The 17,753-nt window shown below is 40.5% G+C and overlaps 1 protein-coding gene across 1 annotated transcript in view; it reads right to left on the reverse strand.

The window, feature by feature from the left end:
- The window catches only part of GIPC2 (GIPC PDZ domain containing family member 2), an 85,588-nt gene that overhangs the window by 9,604 nt on the left and 58,231 nt on the right, over window positions 1-17,753 (reverse strand). Inside the window, exon 5 of the mRNA XM_007458707.1 lies at window positions 12,199-12,280. Coding sequence (XP_007458769.1) covers window positions 12,199-12,280 — 82 coding nt within the window. The remainder of the gene's footprint in view (window positions 1-12,198; window positions 12,281-17,753) is intronic.

The raw sequence follows: 17,753 nt of genomic DNA on the forward strand, positions 1-17,753 counted from the left end.
CTTTTCATAAATGTCAACCCATTTCAAGCAACTCACACATTAGTCAAACATCAAAAACTACAGGCAATACAGAATGTTTAAGAAAAATCTATTTCCAAAATTTCATTGGCTTTATCTGAGAAGGATGACTTCCCATAGTGTTCACTGTTTTGAATTCAGTGAAAAAAGAAATCATCCCAGGAAAAAATGTAATAACCTCTAAATAACATTATCATATACGTTTAAAAGACCTATAAACGATTTTACAGGAAAACATTACTGAGAAACTATCATTCAAATTTCCTTTCCACATATTTCTGGATCTCTTCTTTTTTTAAGGATTTTCATTTTTACTTTTATAATGATAAACTTCATTAGCAATAACATTAATTTTTTAACATCTTTATTGGAGTATAATTGCTTTACAATGTTGTGTTAGTTTCTGCTGTATAACAAAGTGAATCAGCTATACGTATATATATCCCCATATCCCCTCCCTCTTGCGTCTCCCTCCCACTCTCCCTATCCCACCCCTCTAGGTGGTCACAAAGCACCGAGCTGATCTCCCTGTGCTATGTAGCTGCTTCCCACTACCTATCAATTTTACATTTGGTAGTGTATATGTCAATGCTACTATCTCTCTTTGTCCCAGCTTACCCTTCCCCCTCCCCATGCCCTCAGGTCCGTTCTCTACGTCTGCGTATTTATTACTGTCCTGCCCCTAGATTCTTCAGAACCTTTTTCTTTTTTTTTAGATTCCATATATATGTGTTAGCGTATGGTATTTTCTCTTTCTGGCTTAACTTCACTCTGTATGACAGACTCTAGGTCCATCCACCTCACTACAAATAACTCAATTTTGTTTCTTTTTATGGCTGAGTAATATTCCATTGTATATATGTGCCACATCTTCTTTATCCATTCATCTGTTGATGAACACTTAGGTTGCTTCCATGTACCACCTATTCTAAATAGTGCTGCAATGAACACTGTGGTACATGACTCTTTGAATTATGGTTTTCTCAGGGTATATACCCAGTAGTGGGATTGTAATATAGTAGTTATATTTTTAGTTTTTTAAGGAATCTCCATACCGTTCTCCATAGTGACTATATCAATTTACATTCCCACCAACAGTGCAAGAGGGTTCCCTTTTCTCCACACCCTCTCCAGCATTTATTGTTTGTAGATTTTTTCATGATGACCATTCTGACTGGTGTGAGGTGATGCCTCAATTGCAGTTTTGATTTGCATTTCTCTAATGATTAGTGATGTTGATCATCCTTTCATGTGTTTGTTGGCAATCTGTATATCTTCTTTGGAGAAATGTCTATTTACGTCTTCTGCCCATTTTCGGATTGGTTTGTTTTTTTGATATTGAGCCGCATGAGCTGCTTGTATATTTTGGAGATTAATCCTTTGTCAGTTGCTTCATTTGCAAGTATTTACTCCCATTCTGAGGGTTGTTTTTTCATCTTGCTTATGGTTTCCTTTGCTGTGCAAAAGCCTTTAAGTTTCATTAGGTCCCATTTGTTTATTTCTGTTTTTATTTCCATTTCTCTAGGAGGTGGGTCAAAAAGGATCTTGCTGTGACTTATGTCATAGAGCATTCTGCCTACGTTTTCCTCTAAGAGTTTGATAGTTTCTGGCCTTACATTTAGGTCTTTAATCCATTTTCAGCTTATTTTTGTGTATGGTGCTAGGGAGTGATCTAATCTCATACTTTTATATGTACCTGTCCAGTTTTCCCAGCACCACTTATTGAAGAGGCTGTCCTTTCTCCACTGTACATTACTGCCTCCTTTATCAAAGATAAGGTGACCATATGTGCGTGGGTTTATCTCTGGGCTTTCTATCCTATTCCATTGATCTATATTTCTGTTTCTGTGCGAGTACCATACTGTCTTGATTACTGTAGCTTTGTAGTAGAGTCTGAAGTCCAGGAGCCTGATTCCTCCAGGTCCGTTTTTCTTTCTCAAGATTGCTTTGGCTATTTGGGGTCTTTTGTGTTTCCATACAAATTGTGAAATTTTTTGTTCTAGTTCTGTGAAAAATGCCACTGGTAGTTTGATAGGGACTGCATTGAGTCTGTAGACTGCTTTGGGTAGTAGAGTCATTTTCACAATGTTGATTCTTCCAATCCAAGAACACGGTATATCTCTCCATCTGTTTGTATCATCTTTAATTTCTTTCATCAGTGTCTTGTAGTTTTCTGCATACAGTTCTTTTATCTCCGTAGGTAGGTTTATTGCTAGGTATTTTATTCTTTTTGTTACAATGGTAAATGGGAGTGTTTTCTTAATTTCTCTTTCAGATTTTTCATCATTAGTGTATAGGAATGCATGAGATTTCTGTGCATTAATTGTGTATCCTGCTACTTTACCAAATTCATTGATTAGCTCTAGTAGTTTTCTGGTAGTGTCTTTAGGATTCTGTACGTATAGTATGATGTCATCTTCAAACACTGACAGCTTTAATTCTTTTCCAATTTGGATTCCTTTTATTTCTTTTTCTTTTCTGACTGCTGTGGCTAAAACTTCCAAACCTATGTTGAATAATAGTGGTGAGAGTGGGCAACCTTGTCTTGTTCCTGATTTTAGAGGAAATGGTTTCAGGTTTTCACCACTGAGAACAATGCTGGCTGTGGGTTTCTCACATATGGTCTTTATTATGTTGAGGTAAGTTCCCTCTATGCCTACTTTCTGGAAGGTTTTTATCATAAATGGCTGTTGAATTTTGTTAAAAGCTTTTTCTGCATCTATTGAGATGATCATAGGGTTTTTATCCTTCAGTTTTTTAATATGGTATATCACATTGATTGATTTGGGTATATTGAAGAATTCTTGCATTCCTGGGATAAACTCCACTTGATCATGTTGTATGATCCTTTTAACGTGCTGTTGGATTCTGTTTGCTAGTATTTTGTTGAGGAGTTTTGCATCTATGTTCATCAGTGATATTGGCTTGTAATTTTCTTTGTGACATCTTTGTCTGGTTTTGGTATCAGGGTGATGGTGGCCTCGTAGAATGAGTTTGGGAGTGTTCCTCCCTCTGCTATATTTTGGAAGAATTTGAGAAGGATAGGTGTTAGCTCTTCTCTAAATACTTGAAAGAATTCGCCTGTGAAGCCATCTGGTCCTGGCCTTTTGTATGTTGCAAGATTTTTAATCACAGTTTCAATTTCAGTGCTTGTGATTGGTCTGTTTATATTTTCTATTTCTTCTTGGTTCAGTCTCAGAAGGCTGTGCTTTTCTAAGAATTTGTCCATTTCTTCCAGGTGGCCCATTTTATTGGCATAGAGTTGCTTGTAGTAATCCGTCATGATCCTTTGTATTTCTGCAGTGTCCGTTGTTACTGCTCCTTTTTCATTTCTGATTCTGTTGATTTGAGTCTTCTCCCTTTTTTTCTTGATGAGTCTGGCTAATGGTTTATCAATTTTGTTTATCTTCTCAAAGAACAAGCTTTTAGCTTTATTGATCTTTGATATTGTTTCCTTCATTCCTTTTTCAGTTATTTCTGATCTGATCTTTATGATTTCTTTCCTTCTGCTAACTCTGGGGTATTTTTGTTCTTCTTTCTCTAATTGCTTTAGGTGTAAGGTTAGGTTGTTTATTTGAGATATTTCTTGAGGTAGGATTGTATTGCTATAAACTTCCCTTTTAGAACTGCTTTTGTTACATCCCATAGGTTTTGGGTCATTGTGTTTTCATTGTAATTTTTTCAGGTATTATTTTATTTCCTCTTTGATATCTTCAGTGACCTTTTGGTTATTTAGGAGCGTATTTTTAGCCTCCATGTGTTTGTATTTTTTACAGTTTTTTCCTGTAATTGATATCTAGTCCCATAGCATTGTGTTCAGAAAAGATACTTGATACGATTTCAATTTTCTTAAATTTATCAAGGCTTGATTTGTGCCCTAAGATATGATCTATCCTGGAGAATGTTCCATGAGTCCTTGAGAAGAAAGTGTATTCTGTTGTCTTTGGATGGAATGTCCTACAAATATCAGTTAAGTCCACCTTCTTTAATGTGTCATTTAAAGCTTGTGTTTCCTTATTTATTTTCCTTTTGGATGATCTGTCCATTGGTGAAAGTGGGGTGTTAAAGTACCCTACTATGATTGTGTTACTGTCAATTTCCCCTTTTATGGCTGTTAGCATTTGTCTTATGTATTCGGGTGCTCCTATGTTGGGTGCATAAATATTTACAACTGTTATATCTTCTTCTTGGATTGATCCCTTGATCATTATGTAGTGTCCTTCTTTGTCTCTTGTAATAGTCTTTGTTTTAAAGTCTATTTTGTCTGATATGAGAATTGCTACTCCAGCTTTCTTTGCATTTCCATTTGCATGGAATATCTTTTCCCATCCCCTCACTTTCAGTCTGTATGTGTCCCTGGGTCTGAAGTGGATCTCTTACAGACAGCATATATACGGGTCTTGTTTTTGTATCCATTCAGCCAGTCTATGTCTTTTGGCTGGAGCATTTAATCAATACACGTTTAAGGTAATTATCAATATATATGTTCCTATTACCCTTTTGTTCACTGTTTTGGGTTTGTTTTTGTAGGTCTTTTCCTTTTCTTGTGTTTCCTGCCTAGAGAAGTCTCTTTAGCATTTGTTGTATAGTTGGTTTCTTGGTGCTGGATTCTCTTAGCTCTTGCTTCTCTGTAAAGGTTTTAATTTCTCTGTTGAATCTGAATGAGATCCTTGCTGGGTAGAGTAATCCTGGGTGTAGGTTTTTCCCTTTCATCACTTTAAATATGTCTTGCTACTTCCTTCTGGCTTGCAGAGTTTCTGCTGAAAAATCAACTGTTAACCTTATGGGGACTCCCTTGTATGTTATTTGCTGCTTTTCCCTTGCTGCTTTTAATATTTTTCTTTGTATTTAATTTTTGATAGTTTGATTAATATGTGTCTTGGCGTGTTTCTCCTTGGATTTATCCTGTATAGGACTCTCTGCACTTCCTGGACTTGATTGACTATTTCCTTTCCCATGTTAGGGAAGTTTTCAACTATAATCTCTACATTTTCTCAGACCCTTTCTTTTCCTCTTCTTCTTTTGGTACCCCTATAATTCGAATGTTGGTGCGTTTAATGTTTTCCCACAAGTCTCTGAGACTGTCCTCAATCTTTTCATTCTTTTTTCTTTATTCTGCTCTGCAGTAGTTATTTCCACTATTTTATCTTCCAGGTCACTTATCCATTCTTCTGCCACAGTTATTCTGCTACTGATTCCTTCTAGTGAATTTTTAATTTCATTTATTGTGTTGTTCATCACTGTTTGCTTGCTCTTTAGTTCTTCTAAGTCCTTGTTAAATGTTTCTTGTATTTTCTCCATTCTATTTCCAAGATTTTGGATCATCTTTACTATCATTACTCTGAATTCTTTTTCAGGTAGTCTGCCTATTTCCTCTTCATTTGTTTGGTCTGGTGGGTTTTCTACTTTGCTCCTTCATCTGCTGCATATTTCTCTCTCTTCTCATTTTGCTTAACTTACTCTGTTTGGGGTCTCCTTTCCACAGGCTGCAAGTTCGTAGTTCTCATTGGTTTTGGTGTCTGCCCCCAGTGGGTAAGGTTGGTTCAGTGGCTTGTGTAGGCTTCCTGATGGAGGGAGTGGTGCCTGTATTCTGGTGGGTGGGGCTGGATCTCGTCTTCTCTTGGGCAGGGTTGCATCCAGTTTTGGGTGTCTTGATTTAGTATGATTTTAGGTAGCCTCTCTGCTAATGGGTGGGGTTGTGTTGCTGTCTTGCTAGTTGTTTGGCATGGGGCATCCAGCACTGGAGCTTGCTGGCCGTTGGTGGAATTAGGTCTTAGTGTTGAGAAGGAGATCTCTGGGAGAGCTCTCGCTGACTGATATTACATGAGGCCGGGAGGGTTCTGGTGGTTCAATGTCCTCAACTCGGCTCTCCCACCTCACAAGCTCAGGCCTGACACCAGGCCGGAGCACCAAGACCCTGTCAGCCACATGGCTCAGAAGAAAAGGGAGAAAATAAGAAAGAAAGAAAAGAAAAATAAAATAAAATAATTAAAATTTAAAAATTAAAAAGTAATTAAAAAAAGAAGAGAGCAACCAAACCAATAAACAAATCCACTAATGATAAAAAGTGCCAAAAACTATACTGTGCCAAATCTATACTAAGATAAACATAAAAATCAGAAACAAGTCAGTCGCAGACAGCAAACCCCAAGTCTACAGCTGCTCGCAAAGTCCACCGCTTCAGTTCTGGGTTGATTCGTTGTCTATTCAGGTATTCGACAGATGCAGGGTACATCAAGTTGATTGTGGAGATTTAATCCACTGCTCCTGATGCTGCACAGAGAGAGTTCCCTTTCTCTTCTTTGTTCGCACAGCTCCTGGGGTTCAGCTTTGGTTTTGGCCCCACCTCTGCGTGTAGGTCGCCGGAGGGCTTCTGTTTCCACCCAGACAGGACAGGGTTAAAGAAGCGGCTGATTAGGGTTCTCTGGTTCACTCAGGCCAGGGGGAGGGAGGGGTACAGTGGTTATAATTGAAATGCAGGGCGAGCCTGTGGCGGCAGAGGCCACCATGATGTTGCAACAGCCTGAGGTGCACTGTGTGTTCTCCCAGGGAAGGTGCCCCTGGATCCCGGGTCCCTGGCTGTGGCAGGCTGCACAGGCTCCCGAGGTGGTATGGACAGTGACCTGTGTTTGCACACGGGCTTCTTGGTGGCGGCAGCAGCAGCCTTAGCGTTTCATGCCAGTCTCTGGGGTCTGCGCTGACAGCCGCGGCTCGCGCCCATCTCTGGAGCTTGTTTAGGCAGTTCTCTGCCTTCTGTGGGCAGACAGGGAAGGAATCCCCTTCTCCTCGCACACCCTGAAACAATGGTCTCTTGCCTTTTAGGCATGTCCAGACTTTTTCCCAGACTCCCTTCCTGCTAGCTATGGCACACTAGCTCCCTTCGCTGTGTCCTCTCCCTGGGATCTGACCTCCAGAGCTCGAGCCTCAGCTCCCAGCCCCCACCCACCCCAGTGTGTAAGCAGACAAGCCTCTCAGGCTGGTGAGTGCTGGTCAGCACTGATCCTCTGTGCAGGAATCTCTCCGCTTTGCCCTCCGCACCCCTGTTGCTGCTCTCTCCTCCGTGGCTCCGAATCTTTCCCCCCACCCACCGCCGCCCCCCACCACCACCGCCCGTCTCCACCAGTGAAGGGTCTTCCTAGTGTGTGGAAACTTTTCCTCCTTCACAGTTCCGTCCCAGAGTTGCAGGTCCCATCCTTATTCTTTTGCCTCTGTGTTTTCTTTTTTCTTTTGCCCTACCCAGGTACGTGGGGGAGTTTCTGCCTTTTGGGAAGTCTGAAGTCTTCTGCCAGCATTCAGTAAGTGTTCTGTGGGAGTTGTTCCACATGTAGATGTATTTTTGATGTATTTTGGGGGAGGAAGGTGATCTCCAACTGTTACTCCTCTGCCATCTTGAAGGTTCCCCCCACCCCGGATCTCTTTATAAATTAGAAATCCTAAAATTCTGAAGATGCTGGGATGATCTCCAAACTCCTAAGTTGATATCATCAGAAAATAGTGTAGTTCCGTATACAATTTACACAATGGCCTTAAATATTCATGAAGAAACATATGACACAACTTTCCTTTAAGTTAGGTCAATCCCATCTAGGGTCTTACAGGCCTCAAAATCTTCCAGAAACCATTTTCCCCCATGGGTAACATTCCAAGGCAAGCCACATTGGCTGGCATTGGGTTGGTTGTGAAATAGTTCACAACTTTACAACCAAATGAAGCACTATCCCCTTCAGGGTTACTTATACATAAACCCATTTGAATTGTTTTCCATGTTCAAATGGTAAATACATCCCAATCCTTTTTTGAGGATAGTGTTTTGGGTTTTAGTCATTTTATTGCCATATTACTTTTTAAGTTTTCTAACAAAAACATATTAACTTGAATATAACGTGATATCAATGTAATTTGCATTAAGACAACATTTCTGAAAGCTAAGAAATGCTTGGAATACAAACAAGTAAATATATTCATTTGTCTGTTGAATCAGTGTCATATTTGTGAGTCATATTTCATGCTAATCAGATCTGAATAATGAGAGAAATTCCTAATTCAACAATGGTTCACATTCTCAAAATACTTACTTTCCTTAAACTTTACCTCCCTAGGTGACTAATCACATTGCTAATCATGTATAATAATAATAATGATTTTTATGCCATTGGAGGAATTTGATTAATTAACTTTATAAAGGGATTACTAGTTAATTTACAAGGAATTTGTGAGGAATGTTTAGTGCTCTGAATTTGTCAGAGTGAAAGAAAATTGATCTTTAAAGAACTTTCTTGGGCTTCCCTTGTGTCGCAGTGGTTAAGAATCTGCCTGCCAACGCAGGGCACACAGGTTCAAGCCCTGGTCCAGGAAGATCCCACATGCCGCGAAGCAACTAAGCCCATGCGCCACAACTACTGAGCCTGCGCTCTAGAGCCCACGAGTCACAACTACTGAAGCCCGCGTGCCACAATTACTGAAGCCTGCACGCCTAGAGCCTGTGCCCAGCAACAAGAGAAGCCATCGCAATGAGAAGCCTGTGCACCGCAACGAAGAGTAACCCCCCGCTCGCCACAACTAGAAAAACCCGCGCACAGCAACGAAGACCCAACACAGCCAAAAATGTAATTAAGTAAGTCTACAAAAAAAGAACTTTCTTAATTCATTTATAATTACTTGTACCATTGCCCAACACTCTGCCCTGTATGTTTGTATATTTTAATAACAAAAGATTTATTATTAAATATGATTTGTTTAATTATGCCCAATTTATACTTAAGTAGCTATAAGACCTATGCCCAAAATTAAGTTCTAAAGTTAAGCACTGCTTTAAGTTCTCACCTTTGAAAAGTATGATTCTCCTAAAGCTCAAGATCCAGCAACTGATACCCTAGTTCCTGAATCTTATAAAATATATACAGTATACAATTTTAAAACTTCTCAATTGAATAGAGATATTTCATACTACTTTCCTAACAAATACTACCGGAGTTTAAGAGCACTACCATATCTAAATCCCCTTTACTCTCATTTGCAAGTTAATATGCATAACTGTCACAGGCCCACATCATTTATGCAAATCTCTTTATTTTTCCAAATACAAACAGGTTGGGAGAAACATTTTAAAACACTTGCTTTCTATAGGATCATCTCAGCTTTAACTTCGTGTCGTGTGTAGCAAGGATCTATTATATGCAAATTTTATATTTCTTTTAAAGGAGCTAGAAAAGAGTATCACTTTTTTCAATTACAGACATCATCTGCACAGCCAACATAAAAATTTTATTTTTAAAGTTCAGATAGGCTAGAAAAAAATAAGAATAAACTCTGTAAGGAAAAAGGAAAATGAGTGGAAGTAGAAAAGGAAGAATGAGTTTTAAATACTTCTAGCTAATGTAAAGTAAAATACTTTCTCTGGTAGCAAGTAAATAAAATAGTCCCAGTCTTTGACTTTAAAAAATTTATTAAGTTCCTGATACAAATTCACCCATGCCCACACACACAGATGCATGCAGGCACACACCCCACCACTAGCATGCTCATTCGCTCTTTCCCCACCCAGCATCCACCTGCCCTTTTTAAGGGAACATTTATCATCTTGCTTCTACACTGGAGGGACCAGGCCCTTCACAATCTCAGCCCTTGTATTTCAGAGTCACTCTCTGTTGCATAGGTAGAGCATTTCACCCAGACCTAACCACCTCCCTGGCCTCTATGACTAATTCACTTGAGACAATCAGAGACGATCCTGAGCATTTTGTTTGAATGACTTGGAAAAGGCCCTCCATCTCTCCCACTGTGCTTGCCACCAAGAAGATGTAGAGCGTGGAGCCATAGCTGTCATTTGGGCTCTATGAGGGAGGGCCTGAAGCTGCCAGGGGATACCATGGGGATCTGAAATGAAGCCAGAATTGAGAGAAGAGAAACCACATCCTGATGACAGCGTGAGAACTCCAGTTCTAACCATTTTTGAAGCCAAGATCTACCTCTGGAATTTTCAGCTATAAGTACCAGAATATTTCCCTGGCTTAACATTCCCTTGAGCCAGTTGGAATTCCATTTGTTGAGTTTTGTTTTGTTTCATTTGTTATTTGCAATGGATAGAGTTTTAACTGAGAGATCAAGATACTGACATCCTAATGATGACATAAGAAATACACAGAGGGCTTCCCTGGTGGCGCAGTGGTTAAGAATCCGCCTGCTAATGCAGGGGACATGGGTTCGAGCCCTGGTCCGGGAAGATCCCACATGCTGTGGAGCAACTAAGCCCATGCACCACAACTACTGAGCCTGTGCTCTAGAGCCCGTGAGCCACAACTACTGAAGCCCGCACACCTAGAGCCCATGCTCCACAACAAGAGAAGCCACCGCAATGAGACACCTGCACACTGCAACGAAGAGTAGCCCTGCTCACTGCAACTAGAGAAAGCCCGTATGCAGCAACGAAGACCCACCACAGCCAAAAATAAAATAAATAAATTTTTTTAAAAATAAAATAAAGAAATACACAGAAATTCAACTGCTCAAATGCCCTTGTTCGTCACATGCCAAGTGTGTCTGCTTTCTTCATATTTGATTCATTGTTCACAAGGTTTCAGTAATCTTATTAAATGGGGCACAACTTTAATACTGTAATAAATACATAATTTGTCCATTAAATCTGATGTATTAAATACTTTTCATATGTATCATTTACAAATTTTTTTCATATATATTTTAATATATGTATATATTATGAAATCATCACCACAGTAAGTCTAGTTAACATCTGTCATCATATATATTTTTTAAATCCATAAAACTGCTCATGTAGGAAATATTATTTATAGGTTAAAAACTGAAGTTTAAAACAGCCTATACAACTCAATACCAAAAAAACAAACAACCCAATCAAAAACTGGGCAGAAAACCTAAATAGGCATTTTTCCAAAGAAGACATACAGGTGGTCAACAGGCACATGAAGAGATGCTCAACATCACTAATTATTAGAGAAATGCAAATCAAAATTACAATGAGTTATCACCTCACATCAGTCAGAATGGCCATCATCAAAAAGTCTACAAATAATAGGGGACTTCCCTGGCAGTCCAGTGGTTAAGACTCTGTGCTCCCAATGCAAGGGGCATGGTTTCAATCCCTGGTCAGAAAACTAAGATTCCGCATGCTGCACAGCACAGCCAAAAATAAAGTCTACAAATAATAAGTGCTGGGGAGGGTGTGGAGAAAAAGGAACCCTCCTACATTGTTGGTGGGAATGTAAATTGGTGCAGCCACTTGGAAAACAGTATGGAGGTTCCTTAAAAAACTAAATATAGAGCTACCATATGATCCTGCAATCCCACTACTGGGCATATACTGGAAAATATGAAAACTCTAATTCAAAAAGATACATGCACACCAATGTTCATAGCAGCACTATTTACAATAGCCAAGACATGGAAGCAATGTAAGTGTCCATTGGCAGATGAATGGATAAAGAAGATGTGATAGATATAGATATACTACTACTCAGCCATAAAAAAAGAATGAAATATTGCCATTTGCAACGACATGGGTGGAAGTAAGATAAAGAAAAATATGATATCACTTATATGTAAAATCTAAAAAATAATACAAATGAACTAATTTACAAAACAGAAACAGACTCACAGACATAGAAAACAAATTTACAGTTACCAAAGGGAAAAAGGGGCGGAGGGATAAATTAGGAGTTTGGGATTAATAGATACACACTACTATACATAAAATAGATAAACAACAAGGATTTACTATATAGAACAGGGAACTATATTCAATATCTTATAATAACCTATAATGGAAAAGAATCTGAAAAATATATATATATATATAACTAAATCACTTTGCTGTACACCTGAAACTAACACAATATTGTAAATCAACTATACTTCAATTTAAAAAAATAGATAAAATGAACATTTTCCTGTAAAAAAAAAAAAAAAAAAAACCCTGACGTTTAGGAAAGTTGACTTGGCTTTGAGGCCTCACAACTAATAAGGGGTAAGGGCCAGGTGTTCTTTTCCTTTTTATTTATCTTCATTTTCATTATGCTTTTCATCACTACACAGATACTATTTATCTTGAAAAATATACGTGACAATAAATGCAAGCAAGACACAAATAAGCATTAAGTTCCATCAAATTAAGACATAAGACTTTTTTAAATAGTATAATCTTACCTAAATCGATATCTCGAATTCCCATGTACAATTCAAGAAGATCATCAACCTTTCCAATCGCCTTTGCTTTGGTTTCAGAGGGCTTTATCAAGGAAAAGAGAAATAAAATCATATTTTTATGTATAATCTCTTGAATGTTGAGCCATACATAGGGGGAAATTTGATGTGGAGCCAGTTCCTGGTTGTGTATTTCAGCTAATTTGAATGGAAATATATCTAGAATGTGCACTGCAACTCAATACAAATCAATATAGTAAATATTTTTGGTGTTTAAGTATTATAGATTCAAAGAAGAAAAGTCAGAACAGTCTCCAAGCAGCTAGCAGTCCAGAAGGGAGACAGATGTGAAAATAAATAGCTATTTAACAATAATAAGGACAATTTCTAAAGGATGTCAAAGGCAAAGAGGCATCACAGGGGAAGTAAATTTAAATCTCTAAGTGTCCAGGAAGACTTCAGAAAGGTGACTTAAGAAGTGTGTTTTCAAAATGAACTGGCGTCAGATAAGCAGAAGCAGGCACCGAAAGTAGAAGGCAATATATACACAAAGTCTATGTGAGGTTGCAGAGTCTGATAAAAGCGTACAGTGGGTTAAAGGACTGCAAGAAGTCCCATGTGATGGGAATCATAGCGCCAGACATGACTAGATCTTAAGGAGTCCTGTATGCCTTGAATAGGGCTTTGGTCTTTATCATGCAGGCCACATGCATTAACAGCTCACCCCAAGAGTAAAACACTCTGAACACATACCCCTATTATTTATTTTTTATTAATTTTATTGAACAGAAGTCCCCCCTTATCTGTGGTCTTGCTTTCCTCAGTTTCAGTTACCTCAGTCAATTGAGGTCCAAAAATGTTATATGGAAAATTCCAGAAATAAACAGTTCACAAGTTTTACATTGTGTGCCACTCTGAGTAGTATGATAAAATCTCACACCACCTGCTCCATCCCAGAATCCCCAACCACAGACATCACCTGCTCCTGAGATCCAACCTTCACCATCATCACGGCTAGATGACCCAGGATCACCCAAGCAGATGATCCTCCTTCTGACTTAGAGTCAGAAGCCTAACACTATGTCACAATGCCTATGTCATTTACCTCATTCCATCCCATCACACTGGCATTTTATCATCTCACATCATCACAAGAAGGGCGAGTACAGTAAAGTAAGACATTTGGAGAGATCACGTTCACACAACTTTTATTATAGTGTATTTCATAATAGTTCTATTTTACTATTAGTTATTATCATCTTTTACTGTGCCCAATTTACAAGTTAAACTTTATCATAGGTATGTATGTATAGGAAAAAACATAGTATATATAAGGTTCAGTACTATACACAGTTTCACACATCCACTGGGGGTTTTGGAACGTGTCCACTGTGGATAAGAGGGGACTACTGTATGCAATTTTTATCAATTACACATATGTGTTACCACATTAATGTACTGAGTATGTTATAAAAATAGAAATTGTATAAGATGATGAAATAATATTTTTAAATAATTGTTTTATGTATTAATGTTACCAAAATATTTTTGTTCTTCCTACAAGTTTCTATGAAAAACATGATTGGATATATTTTATTATTCTTTTAAAATCTTGGTTTAATATTTGGTGAAGTCTGGTTCTGTTTAGTTTATTTCAATACTTGGTTTTAAATGGCTTCATAGCTGAAATAAAATTTGCCCAGAGATGTTAAACACTCAACAACGGGTACAAATGTTGAATTCAAGACTACACTGCACGGCTTCCCTGGTGGTGCAGTGGTTGCGAGTCAGCCTGCCAATGCAGGGGACACGGGTTGGTGCCCCGGTCCGGGAAGATCGCACTATACCACGGAACGGCTGGGCTGGTGAGCCGTGGCTGCTGGGCCTGCGCATCCGGAGCCTGTGCTCTGCGACGGAAGGGGCCCCAGTGGTGGGAGGCCCGCGTACCGCAAAAAAAAAAAAAAATGGCCACCAAGATCTTACTATTCTAAATAGCTCTTGATCTCATCACCCCCTCTTCCATTCACATTCTGATTGCCTGTGTTCAGTCCTGACTTTTTAAATTGAGATATAATTGACATTATCTTAGTTTCAGGTATACAACATAATGATTTGATATGTGTATATACTGTAAAATCATCACCACAATAAGTCTAGTTAACATCCATAACCACACATAGTTATTTTTTTTTCCTTGTGATGAGAACTTTTAAGATCTAGTCTCTTAGCAACTTTCAAATATATAATACAGTGTTATAAACTATAGTCACCATGCTGTGCAGTCTATCCTCAGGACTTGTTTATAAGTGGAAGTTTGTACCTTGACCTTCTTCACCCACTTCACCCACCCACCCCCAACCCGCTGCCTTTGGCAACAACCAATCTGCTCCATTTCTGTATGAGGTGGGTTTTTTGGGGGTGGGGGGGGAGGTGAGAGGAGTATATAACTGAGGTCATCCAATATTTGTCTTTCTCTGACTTATTTCACTTAGCTTAATACCTTCAAGGTCCATCCATGTTGTTACAAATGGCAGGATTTTCTTTTTTATGGCTGAATAATACTCCCCTCATCTTTTCTTATTTGCAGAAGTCTCCTAATTGGTCTCCCTGCCTGAAATCTTCAGGCTCGGGACTTCCCTGGTGGCACAGTGGTTAAGAATCCACCTGCCAGTGCAGGGGACACGGGTTCGAGCTCTGGTCTGGGAAGATCCCACATGTCGCAGAGCAACTAAGCCCGTGCGTCACAACTACTGAGCCTGAGCCCTAGAGCCCAAGAGCCACGACTACTGAGCCCACGCGCCACAACGACTGAAGCCCGTGCGCCTAGAGCCTGTGCTCCACAGCAAGAGAAGCCACCACAGTGAGAAGCCTGCGCACCGCAATGAAAAGTAGCCCCTGCTCACCGCAACTAGAGAAAGCCCGCACACAGCAATGAAGACCCAATGCAGCCAAAAATAAAATTAAAATTAAAAAGAAAAAAGAAAAACCTTGACACTCTCAAATCCACCCTGCTCAATAGCCCATCCCCCAGAACCAAGGGGTTTTTCTAAAACACAAAACTGATTTGCTGTTCCCCTTGCAATTTTTAAATAGCCCCCCCCTCTCCATTATCCACAGGCCCTTCACGCCCTGACCCAGGCCTCTACCTCCAGCCTCATCACCCCCCACCAGGTACCTGCAGCACACTCCAGTCCCGTGGACATTTCCATTTCATGCCTAGAACACTCTTTTCCCCATCTTTGACCAACTCAACCATTTCTTCTGGAGGGAACTCTCCCTGATTTCCCTTTCCCAATCCCTGACTGCAGCTGATCAGCCAGCCCCTCCTTTATGACATTAACCTTGCCCTTCTGATTTGTAATAGCTTCTTTTCCTGCCTCTCTCCTTTTAAAGGAAAAACAACGTCTTTATCCATCTTTGTATCACCAGCACCTGGACTGTACCTGTCTCAACAAACACATAGTGAATAAATTGTGAGGTATGCAGGTGGAGTATAGTTCAGTTTTCAGAAATTGTGCTAGATAATGAGGGGCTGATTTGCTTCAAACCTGTAAATCCTTTGGTGTTTGAAATTAAATGGTAGGTCATTTGTATCAAATTTAATATTAGCACCAAACTAGTTTTTTTTTCCCCCTGTATTATGAGCTATTTTAATTGCCCTATTTAATGAAGCAGGCTATGCAAATAGGAAGGGAGTTTTAGATGTTTGTCTTGGAATGAATCTTTCCCACCTCCTCAGGCAGATCTGCAGTTATTCTTTTTCATTCCAGCACCTTCTATATAGCAGTTGCTCATAAATAAACAGATATGTATTACCCATTTTAACTGTTAGAAGAGGGCGCTCCTCCTGAAGTGACGTGGAGTTTTTCCTGCCGACCCCACTTCCTTTGCAAACAGTTTGAAGGTCTGCCCTTTTCCCCTCCACTTTAAAGCACAGTTGGCGTCCCCTAGCTCCTTCCCACTGTCCTTCCATCCCCTTACAGATTCCTTTCTTCCACTGAGGTTTGTTCATTTGTTCAATAAACATTTACTGGACTTCAGCAATATGTCTGGCAGTGTGCTGGGCATTGGAAAAGCAAAGACTCAAAACAACCAGATGTGGGGCTTCCCTGGTGGCGCAGTGGTTGGGAGTCTGCCTGCCAATGCGGGGTACACAGGTTCGTGCCCCGGTCCGGGAAGATCCCACGTGCCGCGGAGTGGCTGGGCCCGTGAGCCATGGCCGCTGAGCCTGCGCTTCCGGAGCCTGTGCTCCGCAACGGGAGAGGCCGCGACGGTGAGAGGCCCGCGTACCGCAAAAGAAAACAACAACAACAACCAGATGTCACTGTCCTGGGTTTTTTCACAAATCTTGTCATATCTCACTTTCAAAATGCTTTCAGATCTCCCAGGCCTCTCCGTTGTCACTTGCCTCCAGATCAATCTTTCCATTCACCCAGGACCAAGGCACTCGACTCGGAGTCTTCCTCTGGATTCTCCAAAACAGACAACATCCTGAGTGACTCAAACATTCAAGAGGACAACCCTGGCCTCGTGGTTCCTTGAGGGTCTGCTCTGACAAACCACACCCGTGACTGACCCTGACATCGTCCCCCAAAAGCTCTGGATCCTATGGAAACAGCCTCCTAACCATTCATCTGTCTCACTCTCTTGCTCTTCAAACAGCTGGGAGCCCTAGGACGGTATGCGCACACAGACATGCCTTCCCCCCGACCCAGCCACCCCCAACCAAGGAGCTCCGGAGCCTCAGAGGTCTGCCTGACCTCCCCAAAGGAGGGCTTCATCACCGCTGTCTTCCTGCTGTGAGCGGACCTGCCACTTGTCACTTTGAATCCTTACCACTGCCACCCTCTTCTTCCACCCTCCTTCCCTCCATGTGTCTCTTCTCCTCATGTTTTTCACTCAAATACTCACCTTTACATAGACACAGTCAATCAGCAAAACCCTTCCTCCAGTCAAGCGTAAGTGAATCACTCACTAATTCATTAAATTCAAAGATCTGAGCTCCTCTGAAGTGTCAGGTACTGTTCTAGGTACTGCGGATAGAGCTGTGAACAGGACATGTGAGAACAAGACAAGGGACTGAACGGAGACAAGGATATGAGTCCCACTGTGTTCAGCGCCTTAAAAAAAAAAATGAAGGGCAAGGAAGATTAGGCAGGGGGCAGGGTGGCGGGAACTGCTATTATACCAGCTGCTCAGAGGTTAAACAGGGTAGGATGTGGACAGAAACTCAAGGCGGCAAGGGAGTGAGCAGTGCCTGTAAATGGGCAGCGCATCCAGCTAGAGGTAATAGCTCATACAAAGGTCCTGAGGCGGGGATGTATCTGGAGCGCTTGCAGACAGAGAGGAGACTCAAGTAGCTGAAGCAGAGGGAGCCAGGAGAGGGGTGGAGATGACAGCAGAGAAGAGACGCAGAGTCGGATCGTGTTGGTCACTCTGAGGACTTTAGCTTTTACTCCGAGTGATGTGGGAAGCCACTGGAAGATTTTGAACAGATTGTTCCCTCTCATTTGAGTTTCTAAAGGATAACTCTGGCTGCTGAGTGAGCAGAGGGAAAG

The sequence above is a fragment of the Lipotes vexillifer genome, unplaced genomic scaffold, assembly GCF_000442215.2.
Source record: "Lipotes vexillifer unplaced genomic scaffold, Lipotes_vexillifer_v1.1 scaffold419, whole genome shotgun sequence".
In the NCBI taxonomy this organism is placed as follows: Eukaryota; Metazoa; Chordata; class Mammalia; order Artiodactyla; family Lipotidae; genus Lipotes; species Lipotes vexillifer.